At 39.0% G+C, this 20,451-nt stretch overlaps 1 protein-coding gene across 30 annotated transcripts in view; it reads left to right on the top strand.

Moving 5' to 3' along the window:
- The window catches only part of L3MBTL4 (L3MBTL histone methyl-lysine binding protein 4), a 448,773-nt gene that overhangs the window by 231,916 nt on the left and 196,406 nt on the right, over positions 1 to 20,451 (top strand). For all 30 annotated transcript variants that reach the window (XR_012427319.1, XR_010582936.2, XR_012427317.1 and 27 more), the window contains one exon: positions 8,271 to 8,385. Coding sequence is in view for 23 of the 30 variants with exons in the window: in XM_065534193.2 (XP_065390265.1) it covers positions 8,271 to 8,385 (115 nt within the window). In the remaining 7 variants the exon portion in view is untranslated. The remainder of the gene's footprint in view (positions 1 to 8,270; positions 8,386 to 20,451) is intronic.

The raw sequence follows: 20,451 nt of genomic DNA, 5'->3' as shown, positions 1-20,451 counted from the left end.
AAGTATGGGTAGCTCTGGACTATATCCCTCATTTAGCCATTGTTATATTGTTTTCCGTATTTATTTTCTTGCATGGTTCTCTAGTAAACTGTTCTCAGGTTAAGTCTGCTTTTGCCATTTACTGGCTTATGATCTTGGCAAACCTCTTAACGTCTGTGAGGCCCCTATTAATCACCTATTAAAGTAACACCTGTGAACATTTAATGAGGAGATATATAGGGCTGCACCCAGTGCCTCATGCCTGTAATCCCAGCTCTTTGGGAGGCTGAAGCAGGAGGATCACTTGAGAACAGGGGTTTGGGACCAACCTGAGCAACATAGCAAGACCTTGAATCTACAAAAAAACAAAATAAAATAATTGACCAGGTGTGGTGGCATGCACCTGCAGTTCCAGCTATTCGGGAGGCAGGAGGATCACTTGAGCCCAGGAGTTTGAGGCTGCAGTGAGCTGTGGCTATGGCGTGTATGTGTGTGTGTGGACACACACACACATTACAACTATGCCTGGAATACATAAGCACACAATAAAAGTGTGTCCCCTGCCATACCCAACACTCTTGCTCTTGGTTTATGAGAGTATTCGGTAAAGGCACGGTGCAAGCATTTTTGTACCACAGTAAGGCAAATGTCTTGCCTCAGTACTATCCCTGAACTCTCCTTTGCCATCCCTCAACAGAGCCCAGAGCCTGGCATCACAGGAAGTAAGATGAACTATAATCTTATTAGCACCAATAGTTATGAGCAATAGGTATCAGGATAACATATTAAAACCCAGTTCTCCTTTCTAGAATGAAATTTAAGCCTAGTTAACTCAAAATGTATTAAATTAAAGCTAGAAGGGTTCAGGCACAATAGAGGCTGTTTCTGAAGAAGTTAACATCATATCTGCGCTTATAATTTGTTTGCCGTAAGCATGTAAAATAGATTTGAGGACTCTGACAGTAAAATAAACATATCCAATAAGCCTGTTAAAGTGGAAATTAAAAATTTAAAAACAATGTAGCAAAATAAAACAATGTAATAGTCACTTAGGCTAATAAAATTATTGTGACTGAGCATTAAATTTAGCCCCGGTGTTCCTAAGTATTGTAATAACTGCCTCGTCTTCCAGTTGCCCAAAAGAACAATGAGAAGATGTGATTACTGTCTTGCATCTTATTCAGATGATGGGCTTTGAGCCTTTAAAATCTGTGAGACACAGGGCTAGGTGCCATGGGAGCAGCGAAGATGACTGAGGTGTTGGGGTACATTTAAGGGGCTCGGGGCAAGTCCTGCTGTGGGCATTGGGAAGTAAAGATAAGGAAAAACAGAGACTGTGTTGGTGCAGACAGTTGGAAGTGTGGGATTTATGCCAAGGAGTTTTTCCTTGTTTTTTTTTTTAATATGCTGATCTAATTTTTAAATTTCCAAGTTATTTCTTACCACTCTTTAATAGCTAATGTGTAATGTTAATGCCATTAGGAAACGTTACTGTCTGTTTAAGGATAAGAACTTGAGACAGTGGTTGATTCAGTGATCTGACCTTTGTCTTCTGGTTTATCAAAGCTTGAGAAAAAAGGATCTACATGTTTATTTTATGCAAACCCAGATATGTGAAAAATCATAAATGTATGAAATACAATGCTGGAGATGATTTGGTTTTCAAAACGAGGCTTTGCTTTACAAAAGGACTCTTGGTAAATAGACTTAAAATGCCCGTCTCCTCTATTAACTTGACCATCTGGTTAGAATTTTTTAAAATGGATTTTTATTCCACAGATCCAAAGATATGATCCAAAGATATGAAAATATCTTTCATAAAGATGTATTCTACATAGGCACAGATTTTGATTATAAATTTGGAGTTTAGACAGCCCTTGCTGGGGAGGGGAGAATCACATCATTGGATTGGGGGGCTATTTTTAATTCCCATGGTTTCTTTGTGAGCAATTATGTACAACCCTGGAAATGACAGTTTAATATTTATTAATGAACGTAAGAGGAAAATGTTGAATAGAGTACATAAAACTATTGTGCCTGCTGTCAAAAAAAATTGAAAAAGATTTTTTTTTTTTTACTTCTTCAGTTGAGACCTAATTCTGCAGTCTGATTCCCAGGTCCACCAAAATAGTTAAAACAGAAAGGCCTAACTCCTTGAAGCAGGACCTTGCTGGGGTGTTTGGCCTGCCCGTCCTGTTTGTGCTTTGACACGACTTCCTTGCTTTTGAAACATAAAAAAATTGCACCCCAGACTTAAAAGGGGAAGGGCATTGACATTAGTTGAAGTTTGGGAAATTTATTTCTTCTTCGCTCCATTATATGGACTTACACAAACTTCTTCCTATTGGTAATTCCAGAGCAGGAAGCATCATTCCAAAAAGGAACACCAGTGTTGCCTCTTCATGCCTCGAATATTCAGTGGTCTGGTACTGACAGTCCTAGGGTGCCTGGCTATGTCTTGAGTGCTGCAACATCGCCATCAGTAGAAGATAGTAGGAGACAGAGCAGCCACATGTGACAGCAGCTGAATGTAGAAACGTTTTAAATAAAGTAACTATATTGAGATGTAATTTGCAAATGATAAGATGTACAGATTTTATGCACGCATTTTGATGAGTGTTGAAAAATGTATAATATATCCTGCATAGCCACCATCCCAGTCGAGATGTAGAACACTTCCAACAACACAGACGCTTCCTTTGTGCTCCTTCTCAGCCAGTCCTGCTCCCACCCTTCTCCCAGATAACCATGGACCTGTTTTCTGTTGCCTGTCGTCAGATTTCATATCAGTGGGGTCATACAGCATGCATTATTGTGTCTGCCTCCTTGCTCAACATGAAGTCTGCTGTTCCCATGTTCATGCATGTGTAAACAGTTTATCCCTTTTTATTGCTGAACTAGTATTCATTTTATGGACACTGCACACTTGTTTGTGAATGAATGTTCACCTGTTGGGCATTTGGGTTGTTTTCAGGTTTGGGCTATTATGAATAAAACTGCAAGGGACATTTGTTTACACAACTTTATATTTTCATCACTTTTGTTGGAATTACTAGGAGTCACAGGGTAGGTAGGCACATGGCTTAAGCTTCTTTAAAAAGTAGCATAACATTATTGAAAGTGGTTGTGCAATTTTACACCCCTGCTGACATTAGTATGAACGTTTCAGGAGCTCCACAGCCTCAGCAATAACTGACGCTGGGAAATTTTGTCTGTCATTTAAATCACTCGAGTGGGTATGCAGTAGTATTTCATTTTGGTTTCTCTGGTGAAGAGTGATATTGAGATTTTAAAAGTTTGTTTATTGATCGTTCATGAGTTTTTTTTCAAAATGTTCATTCAGTCTTTTGCCCGTTTTTTACATTGAATTTTCTGTCAAGTCTCTTGTCAGATAAATGTATTGCAAATGCCTGTGGCTCACTTCTTATTTTTCTTGGTGATTTTGAAAAACAAAAGTTTTTGATTCAGGTTAAAAAATGAATTTATTAATGTATTATTGTAGGGGTAGTGCCTTCTGTGTGCTAATAAATCCTTGAATATTTCAATGTCATGAAGACTTTATCTTTTCTTCTTGGGTTTTACAGTTTCAGCTTTTATGTTTTGTTTATGTATCATTTCAAATTCTTGTGTATGTGTGATGTGAGGTAGAAGTCAGCTGGCTCAGTTTTCTTCACATGTTGATGTTCATGCATTCTAGTGCCATTTGTTGAAAAGACTGTCCTTTCCTCATTCAACACTCTTGTAATGTTTTTGAAAATCGATTGACTGCATATATGTGGATCAATTTATACACAGTATTTCGTTCTATTAATATATGTGTCTATCCTAAGCCAGTACAACACTGTCCTAATAACTATGCCTTTGTAGTAATTCTAAAAATCAGATAGTATCAGTTCCCCAACTTTGTTAATTTTTTGTACAAAATTGTTTTGGATAAGCTAGATCATTTTTCATTCCTTTATAATGTTAGAATCTGCTTGTCAAATAATACAAAACAAAAGGCCTACCTTTTTGAGTGGGATTATATTGAATTTATGGAACAATCTGGGAAGAGATGATGTATCAATAATGATATTGAGTCTTCCAGCCTGTGGGCATGATAGTTCACTTATGTGGGATCATCTTTTAATTTATCTTAGGAATGTTTTCTAGCTTTCAATGTATAGATCTTGCACATTTTCTTATTTTCTCAGATGTTTTGCTGAGTTCTTCATTTTTAATGCTATTCTAAAGGAAATTTTTAAAAAATTAATATTTTTTGAATTTTTTGTTGCCAGTGTATATTAATACAATTGATTGTTTTATGTTGACTTATTTTGCATGTTTCATGCCTTTTATTAATATTTCTTTCTCTTGCCTAATTGCACTACATTACGATGTTGACTAGAAACAGTAAGAATGAATGCACTTGCCTTATTCTTGATTTTGGGGATGAAGCATTCAATAAAGTATTACTTAGTATGATGTTACCTCTAAGTGTTTCATAGATGCCTTTTATCAGACTGAGGGAGTTCCCTTCTATTTCTAGTTTGTTGAAGTATTTATCATTGTGTATTGAACTTTGTCAAATACTTTTTCTGTATCTATTGAGATGACCACATTACTTTTGTTCTTATTCTGTGGTGTATTGAATTAATTGATTACAGTTAGAATGCGGAACTAGCCTTGCATATTTCCCCGCATATTTGCTATTGCTAGTGCTCTTCACGTAGGTCGTAGTTTCCATCTGGCATCACTTAGCATCAACCTGAAATACTCCCTGTAATATTTCTTACAGTATACATCTATAAGTGCGTATTCTCCTTTTATCTGAAAATTTCTCTGTTTTAGTCTTTTTTGAAGGGTATTTTTGTAGGAATTGAAATTCTGTGTTGACAGCTTTTTATGTTTCCTGTTAGTGTTTTAAGGATATCATTTTATTATCTTCCTGCCTGCACCGTTTCTGGTGAGAAGGTGGCACACTTTCCCATCGCGGCTCTGCTCTCTCTAATGTGTTGCATTGTCTCCGGTTGCTTTCAGGGTTTCCCTTTAGCTTTCATTTTCAGTGGTCTGTGATTTGCCTAGTTTTGATTTCCTTTGTGTTTATTGTGCTCAGGTTTTGTCACTCTTAAGCTTGCAAATTGGTATTTTTGGCCAAATTGGGAGTTTTTTTGTTTTAACCATTATCCTTTCTGCATTGGTTTTGTTTGACCACTATTCCTGCTCCATTGTCTGTGTCCTCTCCTTCCGGAATCCAAATATGCGTGTGTTAGATGAGTTGATATTATCAGGCTCTATTTATTATTTAAATCTCATATCATCTTTGTTTTGTTTGTTTGTTTGTTCGTTTGTTTTTTGAGACAGAATCTCGCTCTGTCGCCCAGGCTGGAGTGCAGTGGCACAATTTTGGCTCACTGCAAACTCCGCTTCCCGGGTTCAAGCCATCCTTGTGCCTTGGCCTCCCAAGTAGCTGGGACTACAGGCATGCATCACCACACCAGTTAATTTTTGCATTTTTAGTAGAGATGGGGCTTCACCATGTTGACCAGGCTAGTCTCAACCTGCTGGCTCTAAGTGATCTGCCTGCCTCGGCCTCCCAAAGTGCTGGGATTTTAGGTGTGCGCCATCACACCAGAATATCATCTGTTCTTTAGGTTAATAACTTCTATGAATCTGTTTTTATATTTTATATTCACTCGTCTGTTTTTCTGCCATCTCCAATCTGCTAGTATTGCCATCCAGCAATAATATTGTCATACAGCAATAATAATGTCATCCAGCAATATTTAAGATATTTTGCTATTCACTTCTAGAATTTCTATGTGCTTCTCTTTTATAGTTTCCATTTCTCTCTTGAAATTCTCTATTCACTAATTTAGACCATTTCAATTAAGTTTTTGAACATATTTTCATAACTACTTTGCATTCCTTTTCTGCTAATTACAACATCTGGGTCATCTTAAGATCTATTTCTGTTGACTACTTCTTTACAAATTGAGTATGGCTCACAATCATCTGCTTATTTACATGTTTAGTAAACTTTTGTACGTTATACATACAAAATGATACAGTATATAGTGGGAGTGTTTGCTATTTTTGTTTTTGTTTCTTTTGTTTTAAAGAATAGAGTTCATTCTGTCAGGAAATTTATTACTGGTAATTCTTCATCTGGCAAAGGCTTGATTTTACCCCTTTTTTAGGGTTGTTCACGAGTAATGCTTTATCTGGGGCATCTTTCTTTCCCAAAAAATGTGAACTTTGTGGTGTCTCAGTGAAATTGTCAAAGTGTTATTGAGATTTCTCCACTTTAGTCTCTCCCCTCTCCCCGAAACGTATGACCTCTAGTATCTTTGTTTCATTCTCAGCCTCATATCAGGTACCCTCTGCTTGGCTTCAGAAAGTCTCACCTGTTGCATGGGAAGTCCAGCCCTTGGTCAAGGTCTTACGAATAACCTCCCATGGACTTTTAGGTCCTCCTCTTTATTGAGACAGGGTCTTGCTGTGTCGCCCAGGCTGTGGTGCAATGGCATGATCATGGTTCACTGCAGCCCCGACCTCCCCAGGCTGAGGTGATTCTTCTACTTCAGCCTCCTGAGTAGCTGGGACCACAGGTGCACACCACCACACTTGGCTAGTTTTTGATTTTTTTGTAGAGATGAGGTTTCACTATGTTGTCCAGGCTGGTCTGGAACACCTGGGCTCAAGCGATCCTCCGTCCTTGGCCTCCCAAAGTGCTGGGATGACAGGTATGAGCTACTGCACCCGGCCTTTGGTTCTCCCTTTTTTGTAGTTCTGTCTTCTCCAATATTTTGTCCTTTAACTTCCAGCTGCATCATCCGCTCTGATCTGCAATCTGTGTCTTTCTGACTGCATAACTGCTTTCTCTATGTTTCTCCTCTTTGTGCTGCAATCAGGAAATTGTCTCCAGGCTGATATTAAGGGCTCATCTGGGATGTTTTCCTTTACTTAGGGTTTGCGTTTCTGTGCTGTCTATTGTCCAACATCAGAAAATAGTCACTGCATATGTCCAGTTTTATGGTTATTACTGTGAAAGGGCACTCTGTCATTGTCAGGAACCCAAGTTCGGTAGAAATATACTTTTGAAAGTTATTACTGTAATCTCTGGTTCTCAAACTTTAGCATATAACAGATTCATGTAGAAAACTTGTTAACACACAGTGTTAGGCTCTACCTTTAGAGTTTCTGATTCAGTAGGATTGAGGTGGAGCCCAAGAATTTGCATTTTTAACAAGTGTCCAGGTGATGCTGATAGTCTGAGAATCACACTGTGAAAACCACTTGCTTAGAAAGATGACTTGAGAAAAAATATTGGGAGTTTGTTTGGAACTGAAAATATAGAATTTTGCTTTTTTGGTCTTATGTTCTGCATAATGGATTTATATTTCAGGTTGGCTTATTATAGCACTAGGCATCTTGCTCTTTTTATTCAAATATGATTTTCAAAAACTTAAATGGGCTTCTTTGCATTGGAAAGGATATAGCTTTTTTAAAAAGAAATAATTATTTTTATTTTAAGACATAAGTATTTGATTTTTTGTTTCAGAGACTGGGATTTATTTAATTATTCTTATATGTGTGCATGGTATGTCTGTGTGTGTTTTATAGATAAGATGCATGATAAATTATCCTTGCAATAATTAGCTTGTTTGAGCCTATGCCAGTAGGATGGCTGGACCTGGGCCCTATCTCTTGTTCGAAAGTTTCTTGATAGCTTACCCTTGGTCTTTAAATAACTCTTATGGTAGCTAATAAAATCTATCTACCCCCTAGCATATTTTGTCTACTGTTTTTGCCTCCATTGTTACAATGGGCCCATCTCTCATTTGTGAGGTTTTAGGGATTGATTGTTTATACTCTAATCTGTGCATTTCCCATCAGTATAGCGCTTGTACTAATGTCAAGTTGGTGATGTTTAATGTTGATGATGCTGACGTGGTTCTTGAAGTGGTTAATGGGACAGTTACTCAGGACAAAGAGTTTTCCCTCAACAGCATTCCAGTATTTGTCTTAGTTGAGAAAATGGATTGGGCTTACCTCTTCAAATTCTGATCAATCCCTGGCAATCTTTTTCTTTACCAACCTCTTTAATTTCTTTGGAAATTCGGTACAATCGCCTTTGTTGGCTGGATTAGAAGGCTGTAGAATGGCACATTTTAAATATTATTTCAACTGCAAGGTGTGATTAATAAAATTTCAATCTCAGCTTCAGATATCTGTATTCAAATATTTCGATACAGGAATAGTGAAATACTAATTACTAAATATTAATCCTTTGAAACTCATTTTAACAGGTTCATTTTGATGGTTGGGACCATAAGTATGACTACTGGGTGGAGGCAGACAGTCCTGACATCCACCCGATCGGATGGTGTGATGTCACAGGGCATCCACTGGAAGTGCCGCAGCGTGAGTACTTTGCTCTTTGTCATTGCCCTTTAAATCCTTAGCCTGATTTCCAGCCATACTGTTGCTTATTCATGCCATTATAGACATCTGAGAGCTAAATATCACATAGGCAAATTAATCATCACTACAGCTACACTGAAAGCCAATTATTTACAATTAAGCCTCAAAGGGCATGTGTTATATTAATGAAAAGTGATAATCATTAAAAAATTATTTTGATAGTGTTTTCCAAAGGAATCTTTATTTTCTACATTTGAGTTTGGAAAACTGAGCTAGCATATCTAAATCCATCTAATTTTGGTCATCGGTTTTAACAAGTTCATCTTTTTTTTTAAACATCTGATCTTTATTTTATAGAACAGACTATACAAAGTCTTTTGGAAAATTAAAATATTTTAACTTCAACAATTTTCAGGTTTTTTTTTACTTATAAAAAAATTTAAAAGCCTCTACTTTACTCACATCTTTATCATTTCTGACTTTCTAGCTACTTAAAGTTAAGGAGGAAATTAACCACTCTAAATTTTAATGAGCCTCAACCCAAAATACCTTATTTTTTTGTCTGAAGGAGTCCTCTGATCTGATTAGGCTGACATGACTAATAACCAGTTCCAGACACAAGTGCAAGTGTTCTCCATTCTCATGTTTGTTTTGTTCCCTCACTGCTTCTCTTTCCCTCCCGTTGGTTTCTTAGGATTAAGCTAGAATGCTTTTCTATTAATGAGGATATCTTACACACAGCCAGCCTAATGATGCTTGAACCTTAGGCCTCAAAGGACTTCTTGTAAAAATGAGAAGAATCCCTGACTAAATAATTGGACAAAGAGTTCTACATTGTGCTAGATTCTTCAAAAACTACCAAATCAAAGAGATGAAGGCCCTTCTGGAGCCGACAATGTATTGGCACAGATAGGACCAGTACCCCAAGACTGTAGAATGAAGGGGACCATGGTCAGCACCATGTGGGGGACTCCAAGTAGGGAAGGGCGCCAGCATTTGTACTTTGTGGTTTCCTTCGGTCTTGCTTTTTATCCTCCCTGGTTTTACACCCCAGCATGTCACGGAGATGGTTCTCACTTTATGTGAACCCCCAGTACACCCCTGTACATCCATCCCTCAGCCAGTAACTCACTCATGTGTGAACGATCTCCTCTGGGGTAGGCATAGACCAGCATTGCAGGTACAGGGACAGCTCTCTTCACTCCACTCCAAGCATTGTCTGCTCCTTTGTCACTCTACCCAGCTGGATTTTCTACCTGAATGTCTCAGAAGCATCCCAGAGTCTATGCATCAAACCCAACCTCCGTCCCAAGCCAAAAACTTGCTCTTTCTACTGTAGTTTCTGTTTGCTTCCAAAGTTGCCATTCCAGACTCTGCTCCCTCTTGGCCCCTTCCTCAATCCACACATATAAACAGTCACCAGGTATCCTGCTGGTTCTCTTTCTTAATTCTCCAGAATCTATCTTTGACCCCCAATGCTTTGACCCCAATGCATCTTCTCAATGCTATTGCATTATTTTGAGGTGTCATCATAGTTACAGATGCTTCTCAGAATGTGGCCTGTAGTCTGCTAGTGAGTTGCACAGGTTCTCCTGATGAGCCTAGGATAAATCTAAAAATAGAGGTTCTAGAGCAGTATAAACTAGTGCTTAAAGATGAGAAAAGTGGAGTCAGAATGCTGAGCTTTGAATCTCAGTTTAAAGCTTGCTTAGTGTGTGCCTCTCTATACCTCAGTTTCCTCATCTATAAAATAAAGATAATATTAATATCTACCTCATGAATTTATAATTATTAAATGAAATAAATGAATGGATAGAATTCAAAAACTGCCTACTCCATAGTATGTGTTCAATTAATACTAACTTCTCCCAGGAAATAATGTGACATTCTCTAGATTTTCATTCTTATGTAAGTTATTAAGTGGGAGTTACTAAGAGTTCCAGATTTGAAATTGAGCAAAAATTAATGTAATTAGGGTTTTCCAAATACTTTAATTCAATTTTTCTTAAGAGGTTTGACTTCCATGTGTTGTTGGCAGTATTACAAGATGAGTATTTTGTGTATTCACAGGCAGGTAATTAGATTTGCTAGAATTTGGGGGAAAGATAACTTGTAATTGATTGTCTTTGGTTGGTTGTGATTTTCTGTTTTCGCTGTGTTTGACTTTCTTGTTATAAACTTGTTTGTTTAATCAAGATTAATGTAGCTTGTTATAGGTTGTTTGCTTAATCTTATGGTTTTAATTATTTATATCTGCACCATAATTATTTATGTTTTATTGATTTTGAAATGCCTATACTTTAAGACATGCTTGTGATCTGGTTCAATATGTGTCATCCCTGCCCCTATTGTGAAAGCAAAAATACACACACACACACACACACACACACATACACGCACACCCATAGACAAACACACCCCTACTCCAAAACCGATTCTGTTACTTATTTATTTATCATTGAATTCTTTTTCCCCTGGGAAGGAGAAACAAATGGTTGCTCTAGGCACTCTAACAAAACAGCATTTGAGGGCCTGTCATTGACTGTTGCAGTGGCGTTATGATTGTCTTTTCTCTCTTCTTTCCTGGGATAGTCTGTATAAAACCCCAAACTCACCTTGTTTTCTGTGTTATTAAAACTCTTCTTTGGCGTAGAGTATCCTATCAGCCTGAGACTCCTTTGCATGCATACAAAGCCCTTCATAGTCAATGCATTACTCACCTATCCTCCACCATTTTCCTCTCAAAATTCTTCATTTACATCACACATTTACTCAGAGCACCTTGAACACCAGCCTTCTAAGAATCTGAAGACAATATGTCACCTTCCTATAGCTTTCCTCCATATCTTTGCTTTTCTTACAGGAAAATCACACTGCTCAGTTGTTGTCAAATGCCTGTGTGGCATGGAGGCTGCAGGGCACTTGCTCTACAGAGGAGTCACGTGTACCACCCTTTTACCCTGTATTTTATCTATGATATGTGTACAAACAATCACATCCAATCATCTTTTATTCTGAATGCCAGTTGAGTCAATGGGTTAATCTTATTTACTCATATAATTCAAACTAAACTTTTGTCACTATAATGTCCAGTGTCTTTTAAAATCAGATCAAAATAGAGTTTTGTAAGTATATCTATACAACCACACGCAGTATTTTATCACATGATTAAAGTCAGCTGGCCAACATTAATTTCCAGATATTTTAGAGGTATTTTAACATACTTTAACTTTTGGATTTTTTTGAACTCTTTTATTTTATTTTTGTTGTATTTGTGTGACTCAACAATTGTGTTAGGTACTTATATATGACAACTTTATTGGTCAAATACTGCAAAGACTACTAAAAGTTGAGGGCTTGGGAAAATGATCTTAGAGATCATGGAATCTACTCTATATTTTATAGAGGTGGAGTCTCTCTTGAACTTTATTGTATTGATTTACTTCAGTGGATTTTTACAAAAGATATCATAGTAGGTTGTCTACCAGTGATATTATATGAAAAAAGAATGGCCAAAAGAAAATATGAGGTAGAGGTTTTTTAATCTATTATTCTCATCTGTTTTTCTTTATGAATATTTTCCCTTTTTTCAACAAATTAGTAGCTGTTATTGTAATGGAAACCTTGGAAACAGAGGAATAAAAATGCATACACACAGGTATATTCTCTCTTGGCTTTCATATATATATATAAGAATTATATGTATTTTTTCAGTGAGCTTCCAATTTGTGTCTGAAGGGGCTGTGGTTTACAAACGTATGTACCAGTAAAATCACACAACTGCGCATGGATGAGTAAAAACGAAATCTCGATTGCTACTGTTGTTTTACAGAGTGAGCAGAATGCAGTGGGGTGAGTACAGGAAGGAACCTCGGGACACTGTTGAGCTGGGCTCACATGAGCACACTGGGTCTGGACTAGTTAGTGGCAGCCCCTCTAGAGGTGAAAATGGCACAAGTGTAGGCAACACTAGAACTTGTTGGTTCTCCATACACATTTTATTAGAACTTATTAAAATTTTAGATCTTTCTAAACAAGTGATAGTCCCTTTAGTTTGTTTCTATTTATCTAGTGCCATTTAATCTCATTGCAGACATTGAGCCAAGATAGAGTGTGCACCGTAGATCCCAGCTTCTGCAGAAATGCTTGTGCAGTAAATTTGAGCCAAGACCATAATATTCAAGCCCTAAGGCCCAGTGTAAGTTCTTGAAAAGTTAACTGGGAAAAGCCTCTTGAGAATGAAAAATGTTCCCATTCAACTGAGAAGAGTCCAACTTGTATGACCAGGTGATGACAGCTTCCTCTTAGCTGCTGTTCCTAACTACAGATGATCACCTGCAATTTGCCCTCGTACCCTGCTGCCAGATTAAACTCTCCTTTTCTCATCCATGAGGATGCAATTTGTCTGCTTTATTTGACATAGAGTCCCTCATGGTGGGCTTTTCCTACAGTTAAAATTGAAACTAAATACTGATGTCTTAGCACCGTTGACTTGTCAAGACCTTTCTATCATGCTTTGTGCTTCCGGAATGTCCTTAAACAATATGAAAATATCAGAACCTAAAAACCATGCCTGCTCTGATCGTCTAACTGGGTCACATTTTGGCAATCTTTTTAGTCACATCATTTAGAAACTGTAATCCCAGTCGCACTTGATGTAAACTTTCTTTAAATGGAGTTTGTTTCTTTTACTGTATTGTTTATTATTCATACATAGATTACCTACTCCATTGGACAATGGGATGTCCAGCTTTTCCTGCTTTGGAAATTAACCAAGTTTGAGAAGCTAGATGATAGACTCTGGAGTTAGGAAGACTGGATGTACATTTCCATTCTGCTCTAACTCTGTGTCTTTTTTTTTTTTTTTTTTTTTTTTTTTTTTTTGAGACAGATTTTTACTCTTGTCACCCAGGCTGGAATGTAGTGGAGCAATCTCAGCTCATTGCAGTCTCTGCCTCCCAAGTTCAAGTGATTCTCCTGCCTCATCCTCTTGGGTAACTGGGATTACAGACCCCACCACCATGCCTGGCTAATTTTTGTATTTTTAGTAGAGACTAAGTTTCACCATGTTGGCCAGGCTGGTCTTGAACTTCTGACTGCAAGTGATACACCCAACTTGGTCTCCCAAAGTGTTGGGATTACAGGCGTGAGCCACTGCCCCCGGCCAACTCTGTGCGTTTGGATGAGTTCTATCACCTCTGGAACTTGCAGGCCTGTGAGATTAAACACAGCTCTGGCTGCTTCCAAGCTGTCTGGCTCACAGGGACCCTAAGGACATGGTGGGACTGGGGTGAGAAGCACAGGCACATCTGTGTCCCATGCTGCCGATGCTCTTCATTGATCCAGAAAATTAGGAGTTGACTTTGTTTCCTAAAACGTACACAACCAGCATGGTTTTTCCCTAGATACTTGTTACAATCGTACCATCCATAAAGGGGTTGCTGATTGCAGAGTGGATTGAATAACATTTAGGACAGTTCACAACATTCAGAATTATTGAGTCACACAGAAGATAGGCAGGCCCTCGAAGTGGAATTCAACTGAGGACTGTTTGCTGTTCTTAAAAAAAACAAAAAACAAAAAAGAAAAAACTGAATACATTTTAAATATATCACGAGTGAAATAAAATTATCCTTACTGAATTGTTATGGAACTTTTTTTTTTTTTTGAGACGGAGTCTTGTTCTGTTGCCCAGGCTGGAGTGCAGTGGCACAATCTCAGCTCACCACAAGCTCTGCCTCCCAGGATCATACCATTCTCCTGCCTCAGCCTCCCGAGTAGCTGGGACTACAGGCACCTGCCACCATGCCAGGCTGATTTTTTTTGTATTTTTAGTAGAGACGGGGTTTCACCATGTTAGCCAGGATGGTCTCGAGCTCCTGACCTTGTGATCCGCCCGCCTCGGCTTCCCAAAGTGCTGGGATTACAGGCTTGAGCCACCCCGCCCGGCCATAACTTTCTAGTCACCAAACCGAATGAACATAACCAGTCGTCACCTGAGCCTTCTACTAGAGTCCCCATTCTTTTACTTCTGATTTAGGCCACAGAACGGTCTTCGGGCCTCCTCCTACCTCTAGTCATGGTCTACACTAACACCTTCTCTTCTGCTGGGTGGGGTCTGTGCCCTTTGTGCCCAGTGCCAGTCCTTTCTAGTGTTAGAGCAGCACGGATGAAGTCCTCTGCATGCAAGTGTCACTTCCTCTCCAAAACTTTGTCTGGTGTTCTTGGGGAAATGAATTGCCCCTTCATCCTCATCATCCCACAGTGATTTATGCTCCCTTCTGTCATATCACAGTTACATTTTTCTTAACTCAGACCCTCCCAGTGGCTTCTCCCTCTCTCACAGAATTTGTTGCAAAGTGCTTATCTTCATGTGAGGCCTTCCCCAGCCTGCTCTCTGTCTTCCTCACTCAGCGCCTGCCACGCTGGCCTCGTGCGGGGCCTGTAGCACGCCTGCCACACTTCCACTTCGCAGCTGCCGTTCCCTCGGCTTGGAGCGTGGTGCCACCGCATGTCTTCAGGGCTTTGTTCAAGTGTCACCTCCCAGAGATGCCGTCTCTGACCAGGCCACCCACAAACAGTAACCCTGCTAATCTCTAGCTCCCATCCACTTTTATTTTTCTTAATGGTAGTTCTCCCAGGCTGACCTGGTAGTGCATGCTCTTTGTTTCTGTTCTCATCCCCTGCACCCTGTTCCATGGTGGAGGGACCTTCTGCTGCTGTTGGCTCTCCATCTCACAGTCTGGAACACCTCTGAACACTGCTGACTTGCAACGCGAAAGGTAGTCTCTGAGTACGGGAATGAACGCCGGCTTGTCTTTTAGACCAGGAGATCACCTAGGGTGGGGTCTTCGTATTTTCACGGTTGCTCCTCACTCTGTGGAACCTCTGCAGCTCTTGCAGGTGCTCAGCTCATGTCGGGAAACACTTGGTGAAGGCTCCAGAATGGAATGTGCCAGTCCAACGGCAGGGCAGCCCCCCAGGACTGCACGCCTCTCCACGCTGTGGATGGGAATGGCTGTACTTACTTCACCCTCCCTGCCCCTTCAACCCTTGTTTTAAACACTCTTTCAGAAATCAGAGCTAAACAATGCAGAATAAAATATTTGATTACATAGAAATATTTTGTAGTTGTTTTAAAGTAGGAATAAAACAGCAAAATTAAAATGTGACAGGTCCCAGTGCTTCTAATAAGATAGATATAGCTTGAGACAAAATATTCATTTTTTAATTAAATGGAGATTTGGATGCACCACTTGGTAACTAATAGACTTTTCTCACCAGGGTACATATAAAGTGTTTGTTATGAAATGACAAAAACTGACGTGCCACGACAAGGGCTGGTGGGGTATGGAGCGGCCTGGTGGTGCTGGCCCTTCAGGGAGACCCATGTGGCATGCCCAGGAGCCTCTCGTGCAGGGACCATTGCATCAGATTAGGCTGGGCTCTTGTTTACGACGGGAACACCTTACATCTCCAACTTAAGAAGAGCAAAGCTGCTCGCTCAGCTTGGGTATACAAATAAATAGATGCAGGAGAGATGTTTCAATTCATTTTCTCTTATCCTAGTCACCAAAGATAAGGGTGTGGAATATAAAACTGGTGGAATCCTAGGAGCTTGTCTGATCCAAACCTCTCATCCAGAGGTGGGGCAACAAAATGATTCACACAGCTTGTGAGAGCCAGAGTCGGGTCTCTGGTCCTGGTCAGAATGTATTCTTACTTGCCTAAACCCTGCAATATGTACTTTTATAATCAGATGCGTCTCCCTCTGGTTATCCCCTCTCTGAACAGGAAAGTGGGTAACCCAGCCAGTGAGAGGTTCCTAACCTGGGGCCAGGCCTATGGAAGTGCTGAGGTTGGGCTTTCGGCAAGGACGGTGTCCTCTGTCTTGCAGCATCAGCAATGTTGCGTGAAGCATGAGGGGAAGAGGGCGGAAAAGCCCCAAAAGAGATAACATTACAGCATAGCCTCATACCTGGGCCACCTGCAGTGACTTCACATCATTTCTGATCATCAGCAGCTCAGAGGCACACTCATCCCAGGGAGAAGACGGAGCCTTACCTTTTCATAAGGACATCCCTGCTGGGCCTTGCTCAAGATCCTTCCTCCAAGGAGTGTGATCCTAGCTGTTTGCTCTAGTCCCCAAGTCACTCTTGATATGGCTTTTATATCTTGACACCATATTTCTGCTTACCTGCCAGCCCTTTTAGAGACCCTGTGCTTCCTTACTGAGGCATGTAAGAACTTCTGGGTCCCCTCCATGTACCACACAGGCTGTGCTGAAATAGAAGTATAGCCTTGGGCCCATTAACTTGGCCACTGACCTTCTACCATGTGGAAGTAGCCATGTGGGATCTCTTTCTAAAGATGTCCTCTAGTATTTCCCCAGGCTTGTTTTGAGGCCATCTATTTATAGATGCCCACTCCAATGCCAGCATGAAGGAGAGGTAAATGAAAACAGGGGGGATGTGCAAGAAGAGAGGAGTGTGCACATACACACCTCTTGCCTCCTTGTCTTTCTTTAGCCTCTAATTCACTACGTTTATTCCTTTCTCTCAGTTGGTGAACACAAACTCTTTCCACCCCAAGGCCTTTGTGTATATATATGTATGCTGTCTTCTCTGTTCAGCATGGTCTATCTGCTCTTCTACTGGATGGCTCTTTCTCACCTTTTAGAATACATCTTGAATGATCCCTTCTTAGAAAGGCCTCCAGGGTCCATATTGTCTAAAGAACAGCAACCACTATTATTTTTCATTTGACCACTTCCTTTTCTCCACAGTGCAAAACACATATGTAATCATCTCAATTGTCGTTAGTTCTCATGAAAGTGTAAGCTTCATGAATGGAAGGACAGTGAATGTTGTATCTCTTAGTGTTTTCCATGGTCTGACTTCCAAAAAACATTTGTCTATATATTCATCTCTCTATATGTGTTGGTTAGTCACTTAATGCAAAGTCAATGTGCATCTCTAGAGACCACCTTGGACTCTTGCCTGCGACCTTAATGGAGTGAGTGAGTTCTTGAGTAGTAGCTATGGAATTGGTCTAGTCAAGCCTAGTAGGAGAGACACAGGCCAAGAATAACCCTCCCTAAATGACAAAGGAAACCTTCCAAAAAATGAGATTTATTAGATAGCTTCCGTGTCTAAATAATTGTGTCATTGTTCTTTCTTTAGCTTCTGTTTGATTTGTATTTGGAAGTAATTATAATGCTTGATTCAAAGTAAATTAAATTATCCATCATTATGAAGTTAAAGTGTATATTAATAGAGTAATAATACAAACTACAATATAATATATATAGCCTTTATAATTTATGTTAATGACCTTGAGAACATTGCTAATTTATTTAATGGTTAAACATAAACAAGCATAATAGCACATAACTTGATAAAAGGTATAGTTCATTTTTATCCAGTTTCATTTAATATACCGCATATGTATAAATACAACAGAAGGACTTGTAAATACACCATATGGCTGGTGCATTGTTTATCCTGATAACTGAGATAAAATTCTTAATCTCCACTAAGCAATGAATGATTACTAATGCCATCTTTTATGAGCATTGAAACTCTGTGGAATTCGAAAAATTTTATTCAGAGATGGAAATTCACTTAGATTATAAAATAAAAGTTAATGCAATTTTTTGGCCAGATGTGAAGCAATTAATATGATGACGGATGGATGTCATTCTGAGGAAAAAATGTTGTTAGCCTAACCAGGTAATAGCACATTTTCAATTCATTCTGTTTTAAAGAGAATTTCACAAGGAATCTTTAGTACTTGCTCTTCCAAATTACAGCAAGCAAGTAATCAGCAGTTTTAAGAGTCCCTAAGTACTCATTGACTTAATAGACAATTATAGCATATTGTGTTTTTAAAAAGGTAGCTATTTTCAAAGTCCCTAATTACAGATCTACATGATAGACTTATCAAGGAAAAATAATACATTTCAAAATGTACTTACAGTCATAATGATATTGTCTGTTTTAAATGCTCCTTGTTGAAGTGCTTATCCTGTGTCTCTACCTTCTGGAGGTGTGAGGGCAGATTCCATTTACTTGGTTCTAAAACTTAGTCGTTGGATGCCTAGTGGCTAGCCCAGAACAATTCTTCAGATTATGTTCTCATTCTAGCTTGATGACTTTGTTCACAGTTGAGATGCAGTGTGGCACAGCAGTTTCTGTCATCACATGTACAGACCATCGTAGATTGTATTAAATAAAGCACAGCTCTGTGCAAATTTACAGACCTTTAAAACACGTACAGTAGCCCATCCCTTCTCAAATGGATGAAACAACTCAGTGGTTTGGCAGTAAGCCTTGCCAAATTCTCACCCTGTCCCAATTTATGACTCTCATCTGGCTATAGATTTATGCAAGTCAGCATATGGACGTTGAGTGAAGATCCTGAGTTCGCGCAGGGACCTTTCAGGCTTTTTCTCAGAGAGTTTTAACGCTTTCAGAAGACAATAATGCCTTCCATGGCAGGGGAAGGGAACTGGATGCAATTGTTATGTATCTATATCCCTGCCCTACATCACCCTACAATACCTGGTTAATGGAAACCTTGAGCAGTTGAGCAATCAACTGACGGCCTGAAAATATTTCATGAGGAAGGGTTTTATCATCTCAGTGTTGTTGTGGTAATTGAATAGAGATTTTTTTGGTATCTCTAATGTACTAACTACTGTACTAGGGTTTGCAGAGTCCTGTGGGACATAGTTCTACACTGGCGGCCATGATTATAAAGGCGCCAGGAGGAGAGATCGTCCTATGAACACTCATGGCATGGTAGTGCCATAGTGAAGAGATTCACAGAGAAGTCAGTGTCTGGCTGTTTTGGCTACTGCATGCACTTGTATTTAGTGTTAAGAGATTAAAATTCCTCCTCTTAAAGGTGCTTTTTCTTACATATAGCAATTCTTCTTTCAAAATTGGGGGTCAAGGAGAATGAGAAGTGGGCAAGGGCAGCTCTCTGTGTTGCTTTAAGGACAAGCTTAGTGATACTAGCATCTTGGAAAATCTTTCATTTTTTTTTTGTCTTTCATGGTATTAGAAAGACTTAAAAATACGTCATAGTTTTATTTTACAAGTAGAGGTATCCTTAAATGACTCCTAGGAATGAACATAGAATCAAGTATTTTTTAATGTAAACATTATGTATTTGCATTCTGAAAGAGAGCTGTGTAAAGATTATGATTTTTTTTTTTCATTTCACTCTGCATTCTAAGCAACCAAGAATCAAGAAGTTGCAAACATACACAAACCTAAAATTCAATGAGCACTAAATGACAGACTTAGAGAACTGAAAATTTTTCAGCATATTTAAGAACTAAGAGCCTTTGGCTTTTATGTTACTTTTCATTTATGCTTTGGTATTCATTTCAAATCAGAAAGTAAAAATTAGAATTTGTTTTCCTTAGCAAAACAGTAAGTTTCACTTCAGCACATAAGTTTACCATAATTAGAGGGGATGGCAGAATACTTTATCCAAGTCTTTGGGATAACAGCTCTGGGCACCTGTCCATCCAGCCATGAGAACCATAGATCTTTTCTTCCATGGCCCACTCACAGGATGGCATATTTAGGAGCTTCTCATCCTATGTGTTGCAGATACAAAGTCAGACCTTCTTTAGGCAGCCAGTAGCCTTGCCCTACTATGTTTAAAGTGACCGTCTAGATTTCTGGCAGTTCAGTCTTCTGCTACATCTCACCCACTTTATAGCATTCTTTAGAATACTCCCAATTTTACTTGCATTTAGTGCTTCATAAAAATTTTCTGTATGTAGTGTTATTTCTATAAACACCAATGAGCTGAAAGTCATGTAGAGGAAGATGCAGCTGCTGATCACATAGCCCTTTTATTTCCTGCATTATCAACCCTCTTCTCCAAGACATTATTCTCTTTGACTAACCCGCATTCTCCTTGTTGCAATTTTACTTGACTCTTTTCTTGAACATTAAAAGCTTTTATTGTTCTAAGGAATTGTAAAACAGAGTAAAAGAAATATGGTTATGGAAGTTTTTATACTTTAATGAGCAGTTTATGTTTTTT

The sequence above is a fragment of the Macaca fascicularis genome, chromosome 18, assembly GCF_037993035.2.
Source record: "Macaca fascicularis isolate 582-1 chromosome 18, T2T-MFA8v1.1".
NCBI lineage: Eukaryota > Metazoa > Chordata > Mammalia > Primates > Cercopithecidae > Macaca > Macaca fascicularis.
Note: the sequence above shows the minus strand (reverse complement) of the source record. Positions and strands in the feature narration are given on the sequence as shown.